At 34.8% G+C, this 19,442-nt stretch overlaps 1 protein-coding gene across 6 annotated transcripts in view; it reads right to left on the reverse strand.

The window, feature by feature from the left end:
* BOLL (boule homolog, RNA binding protein) overlaps window positions 1–19,442 on the reverse strand; it is a 60,643-nt gene that overhangs the window by 16,075 nt on the left and 25,126 nt on the right. For 5 of the 6 annotated variants that reach the window (XR_005385171.1, XR_005385169.1, XR_005385170.1 and 2 more), the window contains exon 10: window positions 16,615–16,713. Coding sequence is in view for 3 of the 6 variants with exons in the window: in XM_038585265.1 (XP_038441193.1) it covers window positions 16,615–16,713 (99 nt within the window). In the remaining 3 variants the exon portion in view is untranslated. Of the gene's footprint in view, window positions 1–12,738; window positions 12,791–16,614; window positions 16,714–19,442 lie in introns of those variants that run through there. The other variant, XM_038585266.1, reaches the window with a different exon arrangement.

Consider the following 19,442-nt stretch of genomic DNA (forward strand, 5'->3'; position numbering starts at 1 on the left):
TAGAGGAAATTATAGACTCAGAATGCAAGGGAATTAAGTACTCAAACTCCGAATGGAAATGCATTAACTAGATATGCACATACAATGTGCCACACAATGAGATAGCTTTCCCCTCATAAAAGCAGCATACATTGGCTTAGAATACTGTATCATCTAATATCTGTCTTTGCACATTCATTAATAAATATCTCAAATTATCTTTATCCATACTTATCCCCTCAACGATTAACTGTTTTGGATGGTAAGAACTTATGCAAGACAAATTTAAATATTAAAGCAGTCCAGAGACCCAGGGTCAAAAACTCATGTTAGGTTAAAAATAGATTAAAAAGAAATAATTAAAAATGGAAACAGCAAAGCATTTGTACTATATTTTACATTATACTTTACAAGAATGCGTGGGCTCAGCAATGGGCTAACCCAAAAGTTGTGAAATTATGGCTTCAGGCCAAGTCTGGCCCATCTTTTGTTTCTGTAAATAAAGTTTTACTGGCACACAGTCAACTCATGGTTTATATTTTATCTGTGGTGGTTTTTATGCTACAAGTATCAAATAGTTGAGATAGAGACTGTGTACCCTCAAAGCTAAAAATATTTACTATTGGGCCCTTATATAAAGTTTGTTGACCTGACCCTGATTTAACCTGTTCAGGCTGCAAATAAATTTTCAGGCCAAGAACTTCTGATAATCTATGAAAGAAAACCTTAATAAGATGCCTTAAATTTAAAGAATGTATATACTCCATTTTATGGAAATAAATGATCACCAACCTCAAATATATTGGATTCACTTTGATTAAATGGAAGTCAAAATCAGACATTACAAGCTTAATAGAAACCTTGAGAGAAACCAAGCTAATGTTTTTGAGACTACAAAGAACAGGATTAACTAGGCACATGTTTAGATATATAAGATTAGGGAGTATCTGGGCACTAGTTCTAGTTACCAAAATGTTTAAGTTAAATCTTTAACTTACTCTATGTTTTACCATCAGAAATTGAGTTTTCTGTCTCTACGAAAGCACCAAAAACTATCCTGTAATATTGAAGTTTGTTTCTAGTATTTTCAAGGCCTTGACTTGTTAACAGAGACTATTAGTGATTTTTATTATTTATTTATTTATTTATTTATTTATTTATTTATTTATTTATTTATTTTAAATTTTTATTTATTTGTGATAGTCACAGAGAGAGAGAGAGAGAGAGGCAGAGACACAGGCAGAGGGAGAAGCAGGCTCCATGCACCGGGAGCCTGACGTCGGATTCGATCCCGGGTCTCCAGGATCGCGCCCTGGGCCAAAGGCAGGCGCTAAACCACTGCGCCACCCAGGGATCCCTATTAGTGATTTTTAAATAGAAAACTACATTCGTTAGGATACTTGTAGAAAATTGTGTTTATTTAATGTGGTAAACTGTATTTACAATGTCTGGTTGGTATTCCTTGTCAACCTTCTTCCTGTATGCTTATCTAGTTAGAATAGCCTCAACCAGTATAGAAGACTTAAAAGCTCTTAAAATTAGGGACATGTGGCTAAAGACATTCCTCCTTGCAAAAATTTATGTTAAAAATGAAATAAAGTGACTCTAACACAGAGGCAAACTTTTTGTTTTTTAATTTTTGTTTCTTCTCTCTCTAACATTATAGGTACAAGATAGATTTTCATAAATAGTTGCAAGAAGTTATTGTTTTTGTGTATGTGTGCCATGGACTCCTTTGGCAGTATACAGAGGTATATGGAACCCCATTTCAGAACCATGTTTTTAAATGTAAAATATATTGTATTATAAAGGAAACAAGTTATACTTTAATACATTTTTTCCACAGCCTTTTTAGGGGGGTATCTTTGGACCAGATTAACTTTAAAACTCAATGCAGAATCTTAGTAACTCTTTTCCTTGAACTCAAATATACAATGTGAATGGTTGGAGGTGATTATTCTATAATACCATTATGAAATCAGTATGTAACTTTTTTGCTACAAAAGTTCATGACAACATATAGACCCCGTATCTTGTACATAATCACCATTAACATTTCAAGTATAAAAAGTGACATTAATATTCAGTTTGGCTGTCTTAATGCAATATGAACTGCCATTTGTATAGAAAACACAAAACTTCACCAATTATACATTGTAATGAGTAAATATAATATGTAATATGTGTATTATGTATAATACACATTATTTTTTAAAGAAGGTGTAAGTACAAAAAAAAGAATGTCACAATTATTACAGTATAATTATGGACTAATAGGAAATAATTATTGACAGTATTTCGATGTTTATTTTTATATGGGGCACATCCACAACTGATTATACTACTGAACATAGCAAATCAATAATTAAAGAATAGGTTAGAACCTGAGTACCTTAATAATTTTAAAAACCCAGGCTTTATTTTTTAGAACAGCTTTAAGTTCATAGCAAAAATAGGTCAGAAAAGTACAGAGTTACCATACACTCCCTAACCCTCCCCCATACATGGGTAATCTCCTCCATTAATATCTGGCAGTCAGAATGGTGCATTTGTTACAACTGATGAACCTACACTGATACATCATAATTACCCAAGGTCCATAGTTTACATTAGGATTTTCTCATGGTGTTATACATTCTGTTCTATGGGTTTTGACAAATGTATAATGATGTGTATCCATCTTTATACTACCTAAAAATTCTCTACACTCTATTCACCCCTCTCTTCCTCACCCCCTAGCAACCACTCACTTTTTCACTGTATCCATAGTTTTACCTTTTTCTAAATGTTATATAGTTGAAATCATATAGTACATAGTGTTTTCAGACTGGCTTCTTTCACCTAATAATATGTATTTAAGGTTCCTCCATGTCTTTCATGGCTTTATAGCATATTTCTTTTTATTGCTACATATTATTCCATTGTTTGGATGTACCACAATCTATTTATCCCATTCATTTACCAAAGGACATCTTGGTTGCTTCCAAGTTTTGACAATTATGAATTAAGCTGCTATAAACATGTTTGCAGGTTTTTGCATGCACACTTGTTTTCATCTCATTGGGTGAATGTATGAAAGTGTGGTTAGATTCCATGGTAAGTATATGGTTAGTTTCATAATGAACTTCCATACTGGTTGTACCATTTTGAATTCTACCAGCAATGAATGAGAATTCCCATTGCTCTACATCCCTGTCAGCATTTGGTACTGTCAATGTTCTGGATTTTTGACATTGTAATACGTGTGTAGTGGTATCTTGTTTTAATTTGCAATTCCCAGGATGCCTCTGTGGCTCAGTGGTTGAATGTCTGCCTTTGGCTCAGGTTGTGATCCTGGAGTTCCAGGATCGAGTCCTGCATCAGGTTTTCTGTGGAGAGCCTGCCTCTCCCTCTGCCTGTGTCTCTGCCTCTGTCTCTCATGAATAAATAAAATCTTTATAAAAAAAATTTGCAATTCCCTAATGACATACAATGTTAAGTATCTTTTCATATGCTTATTTGCCATTCGTGTATCTTCTTTGATGAGGTGTCTATTAAGGCCTTAGCCCCATTTTTAAATCAGTTCATTATTCAGTTTTAAGAATTTTCTGTATATTTTGTTTAACATTTATCAGATATATTTTTGTTTTCTCTCAATCTATGGCTTGTCTTTTCATTTTCTTGACACTGTCTTTCACAGAGTTGGAAGTTTTTAATTGTAATGAAGCCCGACTTATCAATTATTTCTCTCATAAATCATGCCTTTGGTGTTGTATATGAAAAAGCCATTGGTGGGCTGCCTGGGTGGCTCAGTAGGTTAAGCGTCTGCCTTCAGGTCAGGTCATGATCCCAGAGTCTTGGGATCAAGCCCTGCATGGGGTACCTTGCTCAGTGGGGAGTCTGCTTCTCCCTCTACTTCTGCCCCTCCCCGCTGCTCATGCATGCACATACACTCACTCTTTCTCTCTCTCTCTCAAATGAATAAATAAAATCTTTAAAAAGTCATTGTCAAACTCATGGTCATTTAGGTTTTTCCCTATGTTATTTTCTGGGGTTTTACAGTTCTATGTTTTACATTTAGATCTGTGATCACCTTTGAACTAATTTTTGTGAGAAGTGTAACACCTGTGTCTAGATTTACTTTTTTATATGTGGAAGTCTGGTTGTTCCAGCATAATTTGTTGAAAATATTATCTTTTCTCCATTGTACTGCATTTGATTTTCTGTCAAATATTAGTTGACTACCTATGGGTCTATTTCTGGGCTCTCTATTCTATTACATTGATTTATTTGTCTGTTCTTTTACTAATATAACATTGTCTTACTATAGCTTTATAGTGTCTTGAAGTTGAGTAGTATCAGTTCTTGGACTTTTTTCTTTTCCTTTAATACTGTGTTAGCTATTCTGGATCTTTTGCCTTTCCATATAAACTTTAAAATCTGTTTTTCAATATCCACAAAATAACATGCTGAAATTTTGACTGGGATTGTTTTGAACCTGTAGATAAAGTTGGGAAGAATGGACATCTTGACAATATGGTGTCTTCCTATCCATGTACATGGAATATTTCTCCATTTATTTAGTTCTTTTTTGATTTCATCAGAGTTTTATAATTTTTGTCATCTAGACCTTGTACATATTTTGTTAGATTTATACCTAAATATTTCATTTTTTTTATTAATTGCTGGTAAGCAGAAAAGCAGTTGACTTTTGCATATTAACCTTATATCCTGCAGTCTTGTTATAAGTTGCTTTTACTTCCAGGAGTTTTTTTGTCAGTTCTTTTGGATTTTCTACGTAGATGATCATGTCATCTGCAAACAAAGGCAGTTTTATTTTTTCCTTCCCAATCTGTTGTACTTTTGTTTCCTTTTCTTGTCTTTCCGCATTAGCTACAACTTCTAGTACAATGTTGAAATGGAGAGATGCCTTGCCTTGTTCCCCATTAATAATTTTACTACATTTAAAAATGTATAAAAAAATGAAAATGTAGAAGTGGTACCTTTGAGTCCACTAAATGTTCACACATGAAAAGTTTTTAAAAGATTTATTTTTCACGAGAGACATGGAGAGAGTGGCAGAGACATGGGCAGAGGGAGAAGCAGGCTCCTCACAGGGAGATCCTCATGGGGATCTGAGCCGAAGTCAGATTCTTGGCTGAGCCACCCAGGCATCCCCAATTTTTTTAAATATAACATTACAAGTAACAGTTAAAATTAGGAAAAAATTAGGGGCTCAGGGCATGAGCAGAGCTGAATGTAACCTTGAGGGTGAAATATATTCATAGCACTTCAAATATTTTCAAATGTAATGTTTAATAAATGCTGATAAATTGAACTACTGAGAATGAAGTGTTACTTAAGGCTTGTCATATGGTAGAGTCCACATGACATGTCTATGCAAGGAGCAACTTATTTGATTTATTAATTAACTTATGGCCGGCCCATAATTTGTTTTAATTCTGTCAGATTTGACAGTACATAGTAGTATGAGTCAGAACAGTAATGAATAATTTTAATCCATTATAATTTAAAGTTTTTTATTTTAGGTATATTTCAATTTAATCTTCTAATTTGTCAGATTAGAAGGATAAACAAACTGATTTGATTTTGACTCCCTGCTTATTAAAGAAACTTTCTTAAAGAGCATTCAAGAAAGATTAAAAAATATATCAAAAGTCAAGACAGAAAGTGAAAATAAAGGAGTTGAGGTAATCTCCAGGTAGGATAAGCATTATGAAATAATGTAAAATGGTATTTATGAAAAAGTCAAAATTGATAGTATAAAATAGAAAATATAACCTATAAATATTTTTCAGGTAAAAATCATTTTGGCCAATTTTTAAAGTCGAGAGAGAAGGGATTTAAATAAACCTTGGTTAAAATTTCCTGAATGACATAAAAGTCTCTTCCTTAAAGGTTTACAAGATTAAATAGGAGGCCTTTTCCACATTGCAATGAAGAGCTATAGAGTTTAGGTTAAGAACATTTTGCTGCAGAAAGAATGAAGGAAGATAGGGAATTTTGCAATTTACAAATACTTTAAATGTCACTAATGTGTTCATTCTAAGTTTTAAAGATAAGCAACAGATACACACTCTGTTGGGTGTTGTATGAAACATCACTGTTTCATGAGAGGTGTAACTAAAGTCTGAAGTACTCAAGAAAGAATGGCTAAAAAATTTCAATATATTTTATCTGATTTAGTTGTGTAACTCAAATTGATAGAATCTTAAGTCTGACTAATGGAAAAGTAAGCAAAAATAACTGCTTTAATATACAAAGATATAGAAGACATTTCTAAGTGGACCACTAATGTACAGCATGGTGACTATAATTAATAATACCGTACTACATATTTGAAAGTTGCTAAGAGAGTTGATCTTAAAAGTTCTCATTATAAGAAAGAAAATTTTAAGTATGTGAGGTTTTGGATGTTAACTAGACTTACTGTGATGATATTTCATAATACATACATATGTTTTACAACTGAAACTAATATGTTATATGTTGATTATATCTCATTGCTATTCCTCTCACATATTACTTATCGTGTTGTTGTTCTCTGATGTTTTGTGGTTTTTGCCTTGAGAAGATTTTCTCCCAAGGGTATCATCAGCTGAAGATGGTTGGTAATATTTAGATGGATGGAAAAAAAAAACAGAGGAATGGAGAGTGGTTGTAGCTCACTCATGCTGTGGTTTGAGAAGGGGTGGGGACTGCTATGCCCAGGATATAGATCCCTTAAGGCATCATCATCTAGGCTGTAACAACTCTTTGTTGCCGTTTCAGTAGGCAACCTTGCTGAACGGGGTCAATCTCTCAATACTTCTGCCTTGCACAATGCTCTCCTTTCATACACGTAACTCATCATAGTCAGTGAAAATGGCCAGTATATTTTATTGAATTTATAGAAATTTGTGTCTTAATTATTATCAACTTTTGTAAGTGTTAGAAAACATGTAGCTTTCTCTTTGTAAGGCATGAAATTCCTATGTGTTATTCATTTATAGTGTTTTTAGGTCTTATGCAGATCTGAGTTATGATTATGATATTAAAATCTCATCACAGCTGTGTTTCTTTCTCTTGGTTAATTTTCAGCAGTGTTTATATATATATTTTTAAGTTTTTTATTTTTATTAAGTAATCTCTACACCCCAAGATGGGGCTCAAATTCATGACCCTGAGATCAAGAGTTGCACACTCTTTCAAATGAGCCAGCCAAGTGCCCCTACTTTATACTTTTGATGTTACTTTATTACACTGACTTACTCATGTAACTAATGAAATGATTTTTAAAGAGATTTAGAGTGAGTGAGAGCTGGGAGATTGGGCAGAGGGAGAGTGAAAGAGAATCTTGAGCAGACTCCCCACTGAGTGGATAGCCTGACACAGGGCTCAATCTCACAAACCTGAGATCCTGACCTGAGCTGAAATCAAGAGTCATTCAACTGACTGAGCCATCCAGGTGCTCCTATTTTATTTTTTAAAGTTTTATTTAAGTAATCTCTATACCGCCTGGAGGGATCATACTCACAACTCCGAGATCAAGAGTGGCAGCTCCTCCAACTGAGCCAGCCAGGCGCCCCTACTTTATGTGTGTGTGTGTGTGTGTATGTATACACATGTATGTATACATATATACACACACACAAAAAAGATTTTACTTAATTATTCATGAGAGACACACAAAAAGAGAGGAAGAGACACAGGCAGAGGGAGAAGCAGGCTCCACACAGGAAGCCTGATGCGGCACTCGATCCCAGGACTATGGGATCACGCCCCGAGCCTCAACTGCTGAGCCACCCAGGTGTCCCATCCTACTTTATATTTCTGATGTCACATTATTAGACTTACTTATTCATATTATATTTAACCTTTTTTCACAATCAACTGGACTTCTCTGTCTTGTTTAATGCTTTTTACTTTGAAATTTATTTTCTTATTAATATCATCCTGGTTTTTTTTCCCTATGCTGGTCACATTTGCCTGGTATATCTTGGCTGGAAACAGTCTGGTGTTCATTGCATTTTTGAAGTTAATTTTTATTTTTATTATAGTATTTATATACCTAGTTTAAAAAATCGAATTGTGGTTAAAGGGTAAGGAAAAGAGGGCTTCAACACAGTCCTCCTCCCCTGCCACTCCACTCCTATTTCACTTTACTTTTTCAGAAATGGTCACATTCATTTGTATGAGTTGTTTCTTCTAGCATTTATTTCTGTATTTCTATCGTTATTAACTCAAAATTTCATTATCTAATGACTTCTTTATGATAGATAAGGACTTGACCTCTTATATTTCTTTTATTTCCTTGCCTATCCTCTTTATATCATAAGCTTTGCTTAAATTTATGTTAATTATTTTAATTATTATGCTTATGTAAATACTGTTCACTAATGAGCCAAGTGGTATATTATAATTATGTTTTCTTTTTTTAAACACTGTTTTGTTTTTTACTAATTGCTTCATGTCCCCTATTCATTCAATTTTCTTCAAATTTATGTTTGTCTCCCCATATCTTTCAGTAGTTCTATAAGATACTTAATACAACTTACTACACAAATAAAAATTACTACTTCTACAAGGAATAATCCTGAATCTTACTCTAATTCTAGACTGATTGTTTTCTTCATGCCGAAACTTCTTTCTGTTGTTATCCTCAGAATTCCTATAGACTTTTTTTTAAAGATTTTATTTTATTTTTTTAAAGATTTTATTTACTTATTCATGACACACAGACAGGGAGAGAGAGAGGCAGAGACACCAGCAGAGGGAGAAGTAGGCTCCATGCAGGCAGCCCGACGTGGGACTCGATCCCGGGTCTCCAGGATCAGGCCCTGGGCTGACGGCAGTCACTAAACTGCTGAACTACCCGGGCTGCCCAAAGATTTATTTATTCATGAGAGACACAGAGAGAGGCAGAGACATAGGCAGAGGGAGAAGCAGGCGCCATGCAGGAAGCCCAATGTGGGGCTCACTGGACCCCATCCCAGGACCCCAGGATCATAACCTGAGCCAAAGGCAGATGCTCAACCACTGAGCCACACAGGTGCCCCAGAATTCCTATAGCCTTTGCACTGTATTAGATGCCTGTCTTTTTGTTTTCTGTTTTTTTTTTTCCTAGTTTATTCTCTTGTTTTGGTGAAATACATGTTTAGCAGCATCCTGAAAAAGGATGCATGGGAAGTAAATTTTTTGAGACTCTACTGTATGAGACTATATTTTTTTATTTATACTTGTCTATTATAGTATCCTAGATTAAAATTTGCTTTTTTTTCCTTTTTTTAAAAAATATTTATTTACTCATGAGAGACACAGAGAAAGAGAGAGAGAGAGAGAGAGAGAGAGAGAGAGAGAGAGAGAGAGAGAGAGGCAGAGACAAGGCAGAGGGAGAAGCAGGCTCCATGCAGGGAGCCCAATGTAGGATTCAATCCAGGGACTGCAGGATCATGCTCTAAGCCAGGCATCCCAAGATTAGAATTTTCATTAAATATTTTTAAAGCTTTGCCTCAGTGTTTTCTAGCTTCCAGTGTTGCTGATTCTTTGTATGTGACCTATTTTCTTGTTTTAGGTTTTTTTTTAATCTTTGCTATTCTGAAATTTCACAATAATGTCTGACTGTGAGTCTTTTGTGGCAAATGTGCCAAGTAATTGGTAGGCTCTTATCCTTAACTTTCTAGGGGATTTTCTTGTGTTAACCTTTTGCTAATTTCCTCCAAACCATTTTCTTTTTCTGGAATTAATATTTAACTTCTTGAATTAATCTAATTAAAAAATTTTTTGATTAATCTTCTAATTTTATCTTTTTCTCTATTATTTACCTCTGTCTTTTTTTGTTCTATTTTCTCAAAAACTTCTGCCTATTATGTTTAACCCTTTCACATTTATTTCAGCTATCACATTAGTGGAAAAACTAGTAGAATTTGACTAATGTATACAGTTGAATTAAGAGGATCATATTAATGCTCATTTCCTGTACCAGTGTCCTCCAGTCAAAGAACAGTAAGTAGGGTGAAAGATACACAGAAACTCTATTATTTTTTTACAAATTTTCTGTAAACCTGAAATTACTTTAAAATACAAAAGTTAAAGAAAGTTAAAGGGACCAATATGAGAAAAAATGAAGTGTTTGCCAGGATGTCTATGCATGGAACACTTCACATTAATTTTCTCTTATCTCTAAGAGGATATTAATTATAGTATCTTTGATATTTTCTTCTGTTCCTGCATTAGATGTTTCTTTCTGTTTGTTATAGTTTCTTATTACGGAAGCTTTCTTCTAATGTGATTCCATGTCCATATTTAAGAGGGAAGCTCTAAAATCCTAATGGGAAGTTCTTTGTGCATGGATAGGTTTGTCAATGAACTTTACTGTTAGGGATTTCAGAAGACCAGCTAGGTTTTTCTTTTGGTAGAAAGTGTGCTTAGGTTAGAATCCTGGATCTGCCACTTATCAATTTACTTTTTATGCTTAAAGTGATCAAGGTTAATATTCCCAGCAATCAGATATACTGGCATCTTGTATCCCTTGAAATGATACACTGAGAAGGGTGCATCACTTATGTGACATTCTTGCCCCAAATGCATTAACTTCTATTTTTTTTAAAAAAGATTTTATTCTTTTTAAAGTAATCTCTACACCAAATTTGGGGCTTAAACTTACAACTCTGACATCAAGAGTCGCGTGCTCTACTGACTGAACCAGCTAGGTACCCCTGCATAACTTCTATTTAATCAAGAGAAAATACCAAACTCATATTGATGGATAGTCAACAAAAAATAATTGACCAGCACTTTTTAAAAGTTTCAGAGTCATGAAAGACAAAGAAAGACTGTAAATTTCATGGATTGGAGGAGAGTAAGGAGAGATCACAAACTAATATAACAGAAAAAGAACTGTTGTAGAAAAACTCATGAAATTGAATAGATTTGTAGTTTAGTTAATATTATCAATGCTAACTTTTGTTTGCTCTATAATTATATAAGTTGTTAAAATGAGGAGAAGGTGGGTGAAGGGATACATAAATTATGTATTATTTTTTGCAACTTTTAAGTCTAAAATTATTTGAAAACAAATTATTGGGAAAAAAGTTTAAAACAAAAAAGACCAGGATATATGAAGAAGGGTAATGGATATTTACCAGAATATTTATACATGGATTGCCTCTCATTAATTTTGCTTGAAGGATGGTGAATCCTTTTTGACTTGTAAATTCAAAACAAATCAAGGGTGTTTTTGTTTTACTATTAAAATTTCTGGGCAGCCCTGGTGGCTTAGCGGTTTGGCGCCGCCTTCAGCCTGGGGTGTGATCCTGGGGACCTGGGATCGGGTCCCACATCGGGCTCCCTCCAGGGAGCCTGCTTCTCCCTCTGCCTGTGTCTCTGCCTCTCTCTCTCTGTGTGTCTCTCATTAATAAATAAAAAAATAAACTTAAAAAAAATAAAATTTCTGCTCATTCTTTTTCAGTTTTTTTCTGTATTCTTTTTGAGAATTACTCTATTTTTGGTTGGACTTGTCTCCTCTCTAGTGTAGCATTTTATCTCTTAGCACTTCATCTTTCATGTTTTCTTCTGTATTCTGGAAGAATTTTTAAAAATTGTTTCTAGCTGAGTGAAGTAAGTCAGTCGGAGAAGGACAAACATTATATGTTCTCATTCATTTGGGGAATATAAATAATAGTGAAAGGGAATATAAGGGAAGGGAGAAGAAATGTGTGGGAAATATCAGAAAGGGAGACAGAACGTAAAAACTGCTAACTCTGGGAAACGAACTAGGGGTGGTAGAAGGGGAGGAGGGCGGGGGGTGGGAGTGAATGGGTGACGGGCACTGGGGGTTATTCTGTATGTTAGTAAATTGAACACCAATAAAAAATTAAAAAAAAATAAAAAAAAGGAAAAAAATTGTTTCTACATCAAGGATTTGTTTTTATGTAGTAACTACTGGTCCTTTATAGCAAAAACAAATTTAATTTTTTTCATCATATCAACAGTTTCACAGTGTTTTCTTACACTGGCCACCAACCATTTCATCTTTCCTGTTTTTCAGTCTGTAATTACTGGAAATACAGGATGTGTTTTCACAGGTTTAAGTTTCGTCTTAAATACATGTTCTTAATACAAATATCCATATGTATGCTATTTATCCTTGTCTTTGATGTAGTGCCATATGCAAAAATATTTTCATGGGACCTATACAGTGTAACACTTTTCTGTTTAGCTTGTCCTTGAATGGAGATCTGTCCATGACCATTCTGAAAGATTCATTTCATGAGTTCTTGATTCCTCTTCCTGTCCTCCATCCCTGTTAGGTTTATAGCAAGAAAGGGGCTTGATACACACAGAACCTATGCAATTTCTAGTGCCTCACTTGGTGAGTTTTTTTGCTCCTGCTGCCAAGTTCCTTATTGAGTAAAATAATTTATTCTGCAAAATCTGAGACTACCTATAGTTTGACTATGTACAGTGCATGAAAATTTATATCCTCCTGTATGCCTAGAGCTGCAAAGTACAGACTTCCTGTTTCTGCCCTCTAGAATACAGTGCTTTACAATTGTTGTCCTTTACTCTGAAGAGTTGCAGAATATGTGGGAATTTTAGTTTCTAAATTGCTTTATAAGAAGTGTTAATGATAGTGAAATGAGATGGTTAGGAAGAAGACAGTAGTAGAATGTTTTTGTAAAGATAGTGCCAATTTTTAGTTTAAGTGTATAGGTCAAATCCTTTTTAATTTACTTTTGAATCACAGTGTTTTTCTAAAGGGTAAGATATAATAGGTAAATAGCTGTGTTTTTCATTCAAGTCAAATTGGTGCTTTAATTAGAAGAAATTCCTAAAAAAAAAAAAAAAAAATAGAAGAAATTCCTGGCAAGAAGTTAAATATTATCCTTAATATCAAATATTTTCATGAATAGGCTATTATACATTGGAGTTAAATAAACATTTAACTTAAAGGTTAACTTCAAATTATAATTTCCCCAGTTTCCAGTATCTCAATTAATCCTAAGAACAAATTTAGTAGATACATTAATAGAAAAATGGAAAAACACTATAAAACAGAAATACTATAATTTTCCACTTATACCATTTCTTTTAAAGATTTTATTTATTTATTCATGAGAGACCCAGAGAAAGGCAGAGATAGAAGCAGGTTCCACGCAGGAAGCCCAATGTGGGACTCGATGCTGGGACTCTGGGATCATGCCCTGAGCTAAAGGCAGATGCTCAACAACTGAGCCACCCAGGCATCCCCACTTATACCATTCTTACCTAGGGATTTGATACTGATCTTAAAAGCGTGATAGTTCAAATGTCCAGATCTACAAAGATTTTCCTTTTGTTCCTTCCTGTAGTCTAACTCAATGGGCTTTACTTCGATATTCTGTGATTTGCTTTATTGACTTTTAAACTTAATTCTATATAAGATGTGACTCTACTGAATTAAAAAAAAATGATACTCTAACTAATACCATATTTCATCCAGTAGTTTCTTTTTTTTTTTTTTTCATCCAGTAGTTTCTATATTGGTCAACTTTACAATAGATGTAGCTGATTTAACAGTATAGTAGTATGCCTTACAGCTGATAAATAGTTTGTGACAGTCTTTTACAGCAGTTAGACTTGTGCTCTGAGCTCTGAATAAGGTCTCTATTTTATTGATTAGATTTGATGCTCAAGATAATTTGGACATCTGAAATTGCTACTTTGGAATATATCCAATTAACACCCTTAAAATTATAATCATTAGAGTTTAAAAATGACATATACTTATAAAAACAATATGTTCAAATTATTTTAAGGATTATTTCCACCTTTCAATTTTAACTCACCAAGGTATTTGGTATACCATGGAAAATCTGCATAGGAAAAACAAAGGCTAATATTTCGAATGTCAATATTTTAATATTAGTCTACTTCAATATGTTTTAAGGAAAAGATCATCTCCTGAAGATGTAACAGTTATATATTAAGACTTCTATAATACACATGTACTATAAACAAAAGTAGATAATTTTCCACACAATAAAACTTGGTATATTAAAGCATTTCTATAGGGTTATATAGTTTTAGTAAACTATAGAAGTGGTTTTGGAGTTTCTGTCCCTGAGTGGGGTAGCATTTTCTGTTGAGAGCCATCAAATCATCTAAAAAAATTACTGAGTATAAAATACATAGGGCATTAGATCTTAAAATATAAAAACAGGAAATCTAAAACTTTATGCAATAGCCCCGTGTTCCAGTTTTGACTTTGAAAGTTTACTGAATTTTTTTCTCATCTCTAACAAAAGAGGACTTGTTTTTTTCCCCTGCTCCTCTCAACATGACATCTCTACATTAAAAATAAAACGCTAGGGATGCCTGGGTGACTCAGTGGTTGAGTGTCTTGCCTTTGGCTCAGGGCGTGATCCTGCAGTCCTGGGATCAAGTCCCACATCGGGCTTCCTGCATGGAGCCTGCTTCTCCCTCTGTCTATGTCTCTGCCTCTCTCTCTCTGTGTCTCTCATGAATAAATAAATAAAATCTTTAAAATAAATAAAATGTTAAATTCCACTGATACTGAGACATATATTTTTTCATATTTGAAAACCTCTGAATAGGGATACGTTTACAATTGATGGCAATATTTTTCTTTTATAGTGATAAATAATGGTGTGTCTTATAATCCATGATGTTGCAGATTCAATGAAATCTGATATTATGGTTGTGAGAGACGTGATGGGCTAGTTTAGCACAGTTCATAGCTCTTCAACTCTTCCCTATTCTTTAAATCTTCCCTATTATTTAAATCTTCAACTCTTCCCTATTCTTTAAATCTTAACTCAGCTAGGACTAAAATATTCCCTATGATGTATCCCATAGGATAACCAGGATTATTATAACCCTTCCCTTAATGAGACAGATTAAGTTCCAAATTGAAATAAGTCAGTAATTTTGTTCCCTTTTGGTTTGCAGCATGGTAGAGCAAAGATTTGTGTTAGGACAGAAGGGGCATTTCTCTAGATTTGAAGACAGAGGTTAATGGTTCCAGTTGTAAGCTTATATGCACAAAGAAAGATATCTATTTATACCTCTGTTATGATTGGTATTCAACGTAATGTGTATTTTCTATATGACTAAATTAAAGAGTAAGATAGCAATTTCATTGTATAATTTCTGTCATTTCCTACTCATAGATTTAAGAAAATGTAGGAAGTGTTTGTTCTTAACTACAGGAATTAAACTTTACATTAAGAATGTGTAGCATTTGGGTGCAGTGGCGGCAGTCAGTTAAGTGATCTAGGGATCAAGCCCTGCACTGGGCTCCCTGCTCAATGGGGAGCCTGCTCCTCCCTCCCGCTTGTGCTCTCTCTCTGATAAATAAAATCGTAGAAAAAAAGGAACATGCAACATTAACATTTTTTGAAAATTTGTCCTATCCTAGTACCACTCCATCCTCTATTGGAATCATTCAAGTACTACAACTGCAATCATTTATATTTATATATTTGATCTATATAATTAGTACTTATTTAATATGGCAAAGCTCTTTCAACTATTCCTAGAGAAGTATATTTGGAGAAAATGTTAACATCAGAGAAAGTTTGTTTTAGAAGATTTTGATACTATAATAATTCTCTATACATAACATTAGGAACACTCTAGGCTGTGATACTAGGTCAAATTATGGTTTTATTTCATGTGTGCAGTACAGTGGTAATAGCAGTGAAGGAATTCAGTGAATAGTGATGGGATGAGGACATATGAGAGAGTGGGGAGGCTCCTTAAAGTAGACTGTCTTAGTATTGAGTTATTGAGTTCCAATACATGGGACGGGTCAGAATAAATATGAGTGTGAAATGGCTCATCTCCCTCATTTTATTATAGAGTATGCCTACTTTCCTTACCAAAGTACGCAGAAGCAAGATTCATATTACCATTGCAATAGTTAATCAATCTGTGGTTTTTACAGATATAGTCCCATTTCCCCCAAGTAATGATGAAGAGCTTCACTATGAAACTAGGTCATAAGGGAATAAGCAGAATTCCCTGCTACAGAGTAGAGAGCTGAAATATATTGAATATATACATGGATCTAATTAGATTCCCACTCTGGCTGCATCTGATTTAAGATGCACAAACACAATTCCCAAACTGGAAGAATAGAATGTTAACTCTTTTCATCTCCCCATAAATGCTATATGCCATTAACACAACCAAAATCTAAGTATATGAAATATCTAGGCAAATTCAATGAGAACAAAAGTTGAGTAGAGGGTACCAGGGACTGGTGGGAGAAAAGAATGGGAAGTTATTGCTTAATGGTACAGATTTTCTATTTGGGGCAATGAAAAAGTGTGGAAATATAGTGGTAATGGTTTCACAGCATTGTGGATGTAATTAATTGGGTATACAATTAAAACTGGCAAATTATAAATTACATATATTTTATACTAAATAAAACATTTTTGACAATGTGTGGTTTATAACTTATTCAAAACTAATTGTAGAAATTATAGTTAATTTAGAATTGTACATTCTTCACATGAAAGAGTTCACTAATTCTGTTCTTCTGATCACAAATGTGATATATTGAAAATTATTTCTCTTCAGAAAAGAAATTTGAAAAGCTTGAAATATGACTGAAAAAATAATGAAAAATCAAAACAAACTTCTTACTTTAATTGGTTCAGGCTGCATCACAGGTGCAGGCATAGCGATGGCACTTGGAGCATAAACTTGGTGATATGTTGCTTGAACTCCATGATCAGAATAAGGCTGTTAGAAAAAAAGGGAAAAAACTTTCATTTATTAGTTCAAAATATTTATTCAGCTTTGCAATGTACTAGGCATTCTGCTACACAATGGAGGAACACAAATGAAAAACATGTTCCCTATCTTTAATTAATTTACAGACTTATAAGGGACAGTTGAGTGGTCAAAATTACCATTAGTCTTCTGAAACATATATAGAAGAAAAGATTTGAAGAATTAGGAAAAGAAGGTGGAAATAGTATGTGCAAAGACAACAAGAACACACCTCACAGGGCCCCTGGGAGGCTCAGTGGGGTAGGCACCTGACTCTTTTTTTTTTTTTTAAAGATTTATTTATTTATGATAGACATAGAGAGAAAGAGAGGCAGAGACACAGGAGGAGGGAGAAGCAGGCTCCATGCTGGGAGCCCGACGCGGGACTCGATCCCGGGACTCCAGGATCGCGCCCTGGGCCAAAGGCAGGCGACAAACCACTGAGCCACCCAGGGATCCCCAGGCACCTGACTCTTGATTTCAGTTCAGGTCATGATCTCAAGATTGTGAGATCAAGCCCCAAGTTGGGCTTTGAGCTCAGTGCGGAGTTTGCTTGTCCCTCTCCCTCTGCTCCTCCTCCCAAACTCATTCTCTCTCTTTCTCTCTCTCTCACTCTCAAGTAAGTAAGTACAATCTTTGGAAAAAAAAAAACACACATCTCATATCACAAGGCATGCAGGATTATGTTCAAGGGGGAAAATCAGGTTGGCTTCAGAATTCATTATGGCTTACACTTAACACCAGAAAAGAGTAGACTAGAAGTTCTATAAGAAAATAGTTAAGAGTTGAATTTGGTTCCCTCAAAATATATGTTAAAGTCTAACCTCTGGTATATCAGAGTGTGACCTGATTTGTAGACATGATATTTACAGAGGTAATCAAGTTAAAGTATGGTCATTATGGTAGAACTTTATTTATTCATGAGAGACACAGAGAGAGAGGCAGAGACACAGGCAGAGGGAGAAGCAGGCTCCATGAAGGGAGCCCGACGTGGGACTCAACCCCGGGTTTCCAGGATCACAACCTGGGCTGAAAGCAGCGCTAAACCGCTGAGCCACCTGGGCTGCCCATTATGCCAATCCAGTATGATTGCTATTCTTACAAAATTGAGAAATTTGGACAGCCACAGAGATAGAAAAGATAATGTGATGACAGAGGGAGAAGATGGCCACCTGCAAGCTAAGAAAAGAAGCCTGAAACAGATGCTTCCCTCATTGGTCCAGAACCAATCCTGCCAGCACCTTGATCTTCAACTCTGGTCTCTACAACTGGGAGACATAAATGTTTGTTGTTTACCTGTATACAGTTAGTGGTACTTTGTTCTGGCAGTATGATGCTGCTATTTTATAGCTAGTGTAACTGTCTTTCAGATGTATAGACAACAATGTTGAACAAACAGGCATGTAAGAACTCAGAGAATATAGCACCTGCAAGCTTTCTTTAACAGAGAGTACTTTGCAGATTCAGTTAAGCAAGTAATGAATGGAGGGTGCGATGAAACAGAGAAATCTTGGCTTTCCAACTGTGGAAATTAATATTCAAGGACAACATCATAATGTTATAAACCTAGCAATGTAAAAAAATAATATACTTTAATTGGGAGGTGGATGCTAATTTTCTAAATTTTTACAATACTGATTAAAAACATACCTGTACAGATTCTGGCATATAGATGCTAAGGTAAGTAAGGGTTTGGGAGCGTAATTTAAAGACACTAAAGATGACATTTGTAATTTGTAGTTATGAAGTATTTTTTAAAAAGAATTATTTATTTGAAGGAGGGAAGGGCAGAAAGAAACTCCAAAAGACTCCCAACTGTGTGCCAAGCATGACAGCGGCCTGATCCCATGACCTTGAGATCATGACCTAGCTGAAATCAAGAGTTGGATGCTTAACCAACTGAGCCACGCAGGCACTCCATAAAGTATTTTTGATTTACATATTTGAAGGGAGAAGTTTTTAGTATTTTTTTGAATTTTTATATGCTTTTGACAGAATGTTAGTAATAATAGAGATTGATAGGCAAAGGAGAAGAAAGAGAAGTTATTTGGTATCTTTTGGTATCTTATTCTTTCAAGGAAATCAAGTCAGAGATTAGCCTAGTATAGTGAACAGTTGGTTTTAGAAATGTTCAGAACTAGGGCACCTGGGTGGGCTCAGTAGTTGAGCATCTGCCTCTGGCTCAGGGCATGATCCTGGGGTCCTGGGATCAAGTCTTGTATCAGGCTTTCGCACGGGGCCTGCTTCTCCCTCTGCCTGTGTCTCTGCCTCTCTCTGTGTGTCTCTCATGAATAAATAAATAAATAAAATCTTTTAAAAAAATGTTCAGAACTACTTAATAAAGAAGTCCAAGATGAAGCATTCTTAGATACTATAAAAATGGGAAGAAGTGTGAAAAAAAATCAAAGAAAAAGCGTGCAGCTTCCATGAGGATCTTAAATATTCTTAGAAAAAGAAAAAGAAGGGATGACTGGGTGGCTCAGCAGTTGGGCATCTGCCTTCAGCTCAGGGCGTGGTCTGGGGATTGAGTCCCAATTGGGCTCCCTGTGAGGAGCCTGCTTCTCCTTCTATGTCTCTGCCATTCTCTCTCTCTCACTCATGACTAAATAAAATCTTTATTTTTTTTTAAATAAAATCTTTTTAAAAAAAGAAAGAAAGAAATGTTAAGATGAGATAGTTACAGATAAATTACCCTGAGA

This window comes from Canis lupus, chromosome 37 (genome assembly GCF_011100685.1).
Source record: "Canis lupus familiaris isolate Mischka breed German Shepherd chromosome 37, alternate assembly UU_Cfam_GSD_1.0, whole genome shotgun sequence".
In the NCBI taxonomy this organism is placed as follows: domain Eukaryota; kingdom Metazoa; phylum Chordata; class Mammalia; order Carnivora; family Canidae; genus Canis; species Canis lupus.